The 8298-nt window shown below is 37.4% G+C and overlaps 1 protein-coding gene across 1 annotated transcript; it reads right to left on the reverse strand.

Moving 5' to 3' along the window:
* Positions 1–3977: 3977 nt before the first annotated feature.
* Positions 3978–7288, reverse strand: LOC126608386 (uncharacterized). The gene is made up of 4 exons (XM_050276263.1): positions 7208–7288; positions 5778–6007; positions 5550–5660; positions 3978–4375 (listed from the first exon to the last, which is right to left on the reverse strand). The coding sequence occupies exons 1-4, from the start codon at positions 7286–7288 to the stop codon at positions 4306–4308; spliced, it is 492 nt and encodes a 163-aa protein (XP_050132220.1). The 3' UTR covers positions 3978–4305.
* Positions 7289–8298: the final 1010 nt, after the last annotated feature.

An 8298-nucleotide genomic window follows, 5' to 3' on the forward strand; every position in this document is an offset into this window, starting at 1 on the left:
ATACCACCCCTAGATGAAGGAAAAATACTTCCAGAAAAGATGCCACATCTACATATGAGATAGATAAGGCAAGTGAAAATGATACCACACTTCGGTACTTAGAAGTTTCGTGATTACTCAATGACTTGGATCTTGCAAGTCCCCAACCGAGAAACATCCCTCACTCAAGAACTTAGGGGAGCACTGTTTGTACCATACTTGACCAATCCCGAAACTACTGAGCACCGGTCAACGTTATACCGTCAATGACCCAGAAGAGTTTCCCTTCAACCAGGAGGCCAATCACAGCGTGACACGTGTAGACATCAGAAGTCAATCATAGCACGACATGTGTCAACATCAGTAGCCAATCACAATACGACACGTGTCAATGTCAGAATGAAACTAGAAACTCTCTTCTATAAATAGAGATCATTCTCTCACAATATTTCCTAATGTCATTTGTACTAAATCATTCACTTGTACTCAGTAAATGAGAGCTTGAACCTATGTACTTGTGTAAACCCTTCACAATTAATGAGAACTCCTCTACTCCGTGGACGTAGCCAATCTGGGTGAACCACGTACATCTTGTGTTTGCTTCCCTATCTCTATCCATTTACATACCTATCCACACTAGTGACCGGAGTAATCTAGCGAAGGTCACAAACTTAACACTTTCTGTTGTACCAAAGTCCTTGTTGATTTTGTGCATCAACAAGGGTAAAAATGTAATAAAGTTAGTAATATAGTTAGGTAGTTAGTATTTGGTTAAAGTAGTTAGGATTTCTATATAAACAGTATGTGTAATCTTCATTTGAGTTAGTTAATACAAAACCTATTTATCTCTCTAAACTCTCTCTCTCTCTCTCATATCTCTCTGTTCATCCTTTCTCCTTGTTTTTCCCTTCAATTCACAACCATTGCAATGTAGTTAACAAGCAAATGATATTTTAATTCATTCAAGTCTAGCCCCAAAGGCTTCTAATACATCAATATTTAAAGGAATTCAAGATAAAGGAACATAAATATACTGCAACTTCCTAAGAAACTATCTAAAAATGACTTAAAAAATTCCCAAGTCATTAAAATACACAGCCTTATTATTCCAATTCATACTAGTGGTCTTCAAATTGTTTTCTTCAAGATATGCCTCCCGCATCAGCTATGAACCACTTTACCATATGGCTGTGGGTCTGGGCAACCTGCTACTACAAACACACTTTTTATGAGGGATAGATCCACCCAATCCAGGTTGCACTGTATTATTAACGGGGAGCTTGGAGGGCTCATTGTCCTTATATTTTGGATTTAGAAGAAAAGGGTTGTCTGGTTTTCCATCATGCTCACTATTCTTAATTGCATATCATAACATAGAATCCAGTTTTACACCTCCATTTAGAGTATCATGCTCACCTTTCTGTACCTTTGATAAAATAGTATACACAGATTTTCTAGGTAGTTTACTTACATATGGAATATCAGTAGCAACCAGTGGCTGACATGCACAAGGAGGATGAGGACTGTAGAATTTTTCAGGTCGACGGGCCAGGGGCCCACTCCAACAACACCGATATTGTCCCCACTTAACCACCTGCACAATCCTTAGGTGTGGGGTTTTATCACAAAAAGTCTCGGTGTTAGTTAGAATGGGGTAATTCTATTTAAAGTGCTTTCTCTCTTCCTTCTTGGCCGATGTGGAACAATGGGTGTTCCAATACTCTTCCGCACATGAAACCCCATTTTTGTGGGTCACACTTGGAGATCCACACATTGGCAACCACGTGGAGCCAAGTCGGGGCTCACCCATCATGCAGGGTCAAACAGGGACCCACCCAATCACATGGCATATTTGACCTACATGGAGCCATGTCGGGACTCACCCATCACACGGAGCCAAACGGGGACCCACCTAATCATGTGGCAGTACAGGCCCATCCCTTGACTCTGATACCATGTATAATTTTTCAAGTCGACGAGCCAATGACCCACTCCAACAACACTGATACTGTCCCCACTTAACTACCTGCACAATCCTCAGATGTGGGGTTTTATCACAAAAAGCCTCAGTGTTAGTTAAAGTGGGGTAATTCTATTTAAAGTGTTTTCTCTCTTCCCTTTTGGTCGATGTGGGACAATGGGTGTTCCAACAAGGACAAATCACCAGTCAACTCTCCATGTCTCTAAATGGCATGTTACTAGCTAGTAGAAGTGGCTATAGTTTGTTTTTTCTTTTCTTGGAGAAGATGGTTGGGGACTAAGTAGTAAGGCTTCCCATTTATAGCAACAAGTTGCACAAGCTTCCGTCCTTTACGAATTCACAAAAGGAGGAGGATTTGCATATATGCTCATTCTCTTCACACCATATGGGTGTTGAATTATAATCTTGTGAGCTGATTAGTATAAATAGTGGTAGTTAAGCCTTGTTGATTAATGGTGTTAAGTATGCCAAGTGTAAGGCTCATAATGTAAAACATGAATTTCATTAAATTTATGAGTATTCCCAAGGCCCAAACTCCGACTAGTTAGGCTTCAAACTAGTAGCATATATAAAGGGAGACACTTTGAATACACCTAAATTTATAGCAATTTTTAAATAAAAAAAAATCTCAAAAATTCTCACTTGAATACACTTCATTTCTAGAGGCTTTTAAGAGCTCTTTAGAATTCCCAATTGAATGCACCTAAACTTAATATAAAGTCTTTTAAATTCTCAATTGAATACTCTTAGAATTATTAATTCTCTGAAACTCTCTCAAAATCCTAATTGAATACACCCGCAGACATAAAGAGCAAAGGGGAATTTCTTGTAAACCAAAACGGTTAGACAAATAATGAAATATCAAAAGAATTATTGGCGTATGCAAGTTTGGCCGAACCACGATTAATCTTTGTGTTGTTATGCTTTTTGCTTTTTCGTATAGTGTTTTTGTGTCTCTTGCGGTTTGGTTGCTGGAGTCAATCGAAAACAATATCCTTACTTAGGCATTTGTACAACAGTGCACACACATTTACCCCTTCCACCTTGGTAGTATTAGAAATGAAAAGGTTTTCTTCACCACTATTTCATATTCTACCTTAGAATTTGGACAAGATTTTAAAGTTGACATTCATTTCTTGTTTCAATAATTTATTAAATCTAGTAAGTTATCCAACCCAAATCCTATTTTATCCACCAAACGAGGTCTTACAACCTGCCCTGGTCTATTTCCTCCAATTGGGAATTGATATGAAATGTGTGGTATACTGTTTTTGTTTTTCTTGATAAAGCGTGACTACTTAGCCAAGCATTAGCAATTCAGTCAGTCTCTGTGCAATTGAATGCACAACTATGCCAGATTCAAATTCTTTTCAACTCACATCATCTTTCTTTTAACAGCTTAGTTTTCCGTCAAATCGGGCTGAATAGGATGAAGCATGAATTTTGATTAAGCTTCCAAAAATGCTATATATTATTACCATCCATTTATACACAAGTATTAGTGGGCCTAACCTCTATCAGAGATATGGTAAGTGTAGCACTACTCTTAAGTTTAAGAATATTCCAACCGGAGCCCCAAATTAGGGCCGGTCATAAAAAAATTAAAGTTCTATTATACAACCAAAGGCATTATGTGAAATAACGTTAACATTAACTCCAAATCACTTATAATATCCCTCCTTTTTCTGATGTTTGATTCATATTTCCAACAGGTATGAAAGGTAGTCAAGATTGGTTGGTTAGTCCCTCAACCTCTAGTACTATTAGCATGCATGATCAAAACTAAACTAATTCATTTAAGTATCCAGTTTCGTTTTATTTGTTTTTGTCATTTCCCCTCATAAGCAATTATTGAACACTTAAAGCAAATATTTTAGGCCCCCGTGGGATCTTGAGTGATTAACTGGACTTGTTTTAGTTGGTGGTACATGCATGCATATGGTCCATATATGGATGTTAAAACTGGGTATCGATTTTTTCTTTCTTAAAAAAGTTCAATATATATCAAACTTAAACATTCATTAAAATTACAAATACATACCAGGTCCGCTAGGGGACAGATATAACAAAGCTCTGAAAGTACATATATAGAGCAAAAGGTTAGCTACTTCCCTTGCATACAACTTTATTGGAAGAGTTTGATTATTATACATACTACTACTAGCTAATTTAATATATCCTCTCCCTTTTTTTCCTTTTTTTCTCTTTTACTATTAATTTATACAAACGATACCGCAAAAGGTAAAACTCAACCACAGGTGCTTGATAAGTCTTATGAATCACTTACAAATATGAATGGTATTAGTTGACCACAGGACCTCGATATATAAGTCCTATGAACCACTTTACCATTTGCCTCTGGGCGGCTTCTTACTACGAATCTCTTTACCATTTGCCACAGGACCCCGTGTCGCCCTGTATTATTAATCAAGCCATATGTTATTGAACTGAAATTAATCCATTTCACAATTAATCGTGCATGCATGCATCGCAAGTCACATGAAGAAAATAAAAGAGCGAGAGACATGGACGTGTTCTGTATAAAATATCAAGACACACTATATAATACATAAATTACAAGTAGGGCATTAAAAAACGATACAGACGATATAAAACGTCAAGATACACACGATGTGAAAGTAGAAAATGATGAACTAGGGCATAATTTGTACTAGCTAGCTAGATCTTCCCTCATTAAACAGCTTTATGAAGCTGTGGATAAGAGCTAGGTTAACTATTATAACAACAAAAGGACAACTAGCTATAGGGCATTTGTTTCTGTTGGAATCCCATTATCCCACATTAGACAGAGGGAAATGAGAAAGGAGATGGATTGTCTGCTCTCCCCTCTCCATACCCTCTCATACCCTCCTGTTTTGTGCGGTCACGGTTAAGCCACGTCAACATTTGCTTTTTGTCTAATTATTTTTATAAAAAAATTTATATAAAATATTGACGTGTCTTAACCGTGACTGCACAAAATAGGAAGGCATGGGGAGGGTATGGGAAGGGGAGGGCAGACAATCCATCTCCAAGGAGAAAAGCAATTTAAGTATAATTATCCCACTCTAACTAATACTGAGGTCTTTTATGATAAAACCTCACACCTGACGAATTGGACAGGTGGTAAAGTGGGGACAGTATCGGTGTTGTTGGAGTGGGCCCTCGGTTCGTCGACCTGAAAAATTCTACATGGTATCAAAGCCAGATGACAGGCTTGTACCGTTTGGCCCCTCTTGTTGGGTGAGCTTGGCTCCACATGGTTGTTGATGTGTGGATCCCCACGAGTAACCCACAAAATGGGATCTTATGTGCGGGGACGCGTTGGAATCTCATTATCCCACATCGGCCAAAGAGAAAGGAGAAAACTAATTCCGATCTCTTTTGTGATAAAACCCCACACTTAACGGATTAGATACGTGGTAAAGTGGAGACAATATTCATGTTGTTGGAGTGGGCCATCGGCCCGTCGATCTGAAAAATTCTACAATTCTCATACCATGTGTTCAAGCATGATATTTAACGGGCTAACCGGTGAATAATAACACCTATTATTGATCGGTTTAGCGGTAGAATACGAGTACCATACCATTCTGTGAGGCATGTCCCACCATAGAGTGTCGCTGCCTCGCACGAGGACAGTATCGTTGTTGGAGTGGACCTTCGGTGTGTTGTTGAAGTGGGTCTTTGGCCCGTCGACCTGAAAAATTTTACAATTTCTCATACCATGTATTCAAGCATGATATTTAGCGGGCTAACTAGTGAATAATAACGCCTAATATTGATCGGTTTAGCGGTAGGAATACGAGTACCATACCATTCTGTGAGGATCCCACCATGGATTTCCGCTGCCTCGTACGATTTGATGTTATAATTAGGCCTCTGAAGGTTCTGTGGAGCTCCATGATGATTCTCCATGTTGGCTGCTGTCACCTGTAGTCGGTATCCTTGGTAATCATGATCACCGGTTGGAAGAGGTGTGTTGTAATTAGGCCTCTGAAGGTTCTGTGGAGCTCCATGATGATTCTCCATGTTGGCTGCTGTCACCTGTAGTCGGTATCCTTGGTAATCATGATCACCGGTTGGAAGAGGTGTGTTGTAATCATCGATGCATGGATACGGACACGGATACGAGGATACGACACGATACGACACGGGGACACGTCAAATTTCTAAAAACGAAGACACGATACGTTTGGGATACGGCAATTAAAAATATATATAAATATATCTAAAATACTTTAAAATAAGCATTCAAATTTATTACTCAAATTTAAATTTATTTCAATAAACTCCAAATAGTTAGAAAGATAGTCCATCCAACAAGCAATTAGTCTTCAAACTTGAAAAATTAAAATGAACATCCAAACTAAAATTAAAAAAACAAAGTCTCATTCAACTTCCACGTTCATGATGTCTCCTCTAGTAACTAAAGTAGTATCCAATGACGGTTCATCCAGTAACTAAAGTAGTCTCCACATTCATGAAAGCATATCCATAAATATTATAATCTAAATATCATGAAAGTACAATATTATATTATTTATAATACACAAAATACAAAATAATATTATATACAAAAAGCAATCAGATTGAACAAGTTTTCAAATCAATCAGATTGAACAGAGGCTTTCTTTTAGCTTCGAATAAAAACAGAAACAGAGGTTGGGGCTTTTAGGTTCGAAAAAAAACAGAAAAGGGTTCTGTACAGATTGAGTTTCAAAATTAACAAAGTGAAAACGAAGTCGAAGGCTCTCACCAGCAGTTGCAGACGGAGACGATGGAGACGACGAATTAGTTGCAGACAGAAACGATAGAGACGACAGACGGACGGAGCAATTGCAGACAACAAGTCTGATTTCTGAGGTTCGAAATCGTTTTGGTTTTTAGTTAAACAATCGTTTCAGTTATCTAATTCGAATCAATCACGATTCTGTGCGGAATCCGTATCCTCTGATTTGGATTTTTTTTCCTGATTATCCTCAGATTTTGTTTGAAACGTATCCGAAAATTATGATACGCGTATCTCGACAGTATGATACGCGTATCTCATCAATAAAGAACGTATCCCTTCATTCTGATACGTATCGGGAGCGTATCCGTACGTATTCTGTACGTATCCGTATCCCTGCGTGTCAGATACGGGATACGTTGAGTTTTCCCCGTGTCCATGCATCGTAGGTTGTAATTAGGCCTCTGAAGGTTCTGTGGAGCTCCATGATGATTCTCCATGTTGGCTGCTGTCACCTGTCGTCGGTATCCTTGGTAATCATGATTACCGGTTGGAAGAGGTGTATTAGGACGAGGAGAAGAAACTTGACTCGCCATGTTAGCTAGAAATTCCAAATAATGAACTAGTACTAGTTTTGCTTAATTTGGATTCTACATAATGGTTGGGGCCAAGCCCCATTATATAGGAGGACTCTCGCTGCAATTTTGCTCTTTTTTTTTTCTTCAAAGCATCACCCACATGTAATCCTAATATATCTCTAATTTAAAATTTTAAAAATTAAAAAAAGGAGGCATAAAAACACACAAAATACTTGCAAGAGAACAAGGTAATTGTAATATAAACGGCTCAAGTAAGGTCGTTCTCCACAGGAATTGAATGAATAATATGTATTTAAACTAATTTTTAGTTAATTATTTGAAAACAAAGATTGGAAAAAGTTGATTTTGAAATTAAATGTAATAAAAACGAATTTAAATAAAATGATTAAAGAAATTAGCAAAATAATGAAAACAAAAGAAAACGTTTTGAAAACCAAATTGTAAAAGGCCTAGGGTTCCGTCTTCCCCTTAACAATTCTATGTAGATTTACCAATTACTTATGAATTACCCGTGCAACTTTGAAGGTTAGGTTTTCCTTATGCATATTCTACTTGTAGCATGCAAGCTAGAATGTATATCAAACATGCAATTTGTCTGTGGCATTCAGATCAAATATAAACATGCATGACTCATTATACTTTGTGAAAACCCTTTTAAAAACCATGCAACCCCTACGACGTGGCATTCACCCTAGGTGAAATTACAACTATCAATCAAAAGAAGCAATACACAATTCCCCGATGGCATTCTAACCGAATTGCATCTAATTACTTATCTAAACATCCTAAAACATCCTAATGGTAGCTAATCATTAAGACACAAAGACAGTTTAAAGCACAATGATTAATAATTCAAAGTATACATGCATAATATCATAAGCAATTAAATAAAAACTACATATTCATGCTAATGCTCAAGGCATCGTCTTAGCAAACGGAAATTAGAAACGAACAATCATAAAACAAAATATTATTAAAAATATGGATAGAAAACACCTTGTAAATAA

This window comes from Malus sylvestris, chromosome 16 (genome assembly GCF_916048215.2).
Source record: "Malus sylvestris chromosome 16, drMalSylv7.2, whole genome shotgun sequence".
Taxonomy (NCBI): domain Eukaryota; kingdom Viridiplantae; phylum Streptophyta; class Magnoliopsida; order Rosales; family Rosaceae; genus Malus; species Malus sylvestris.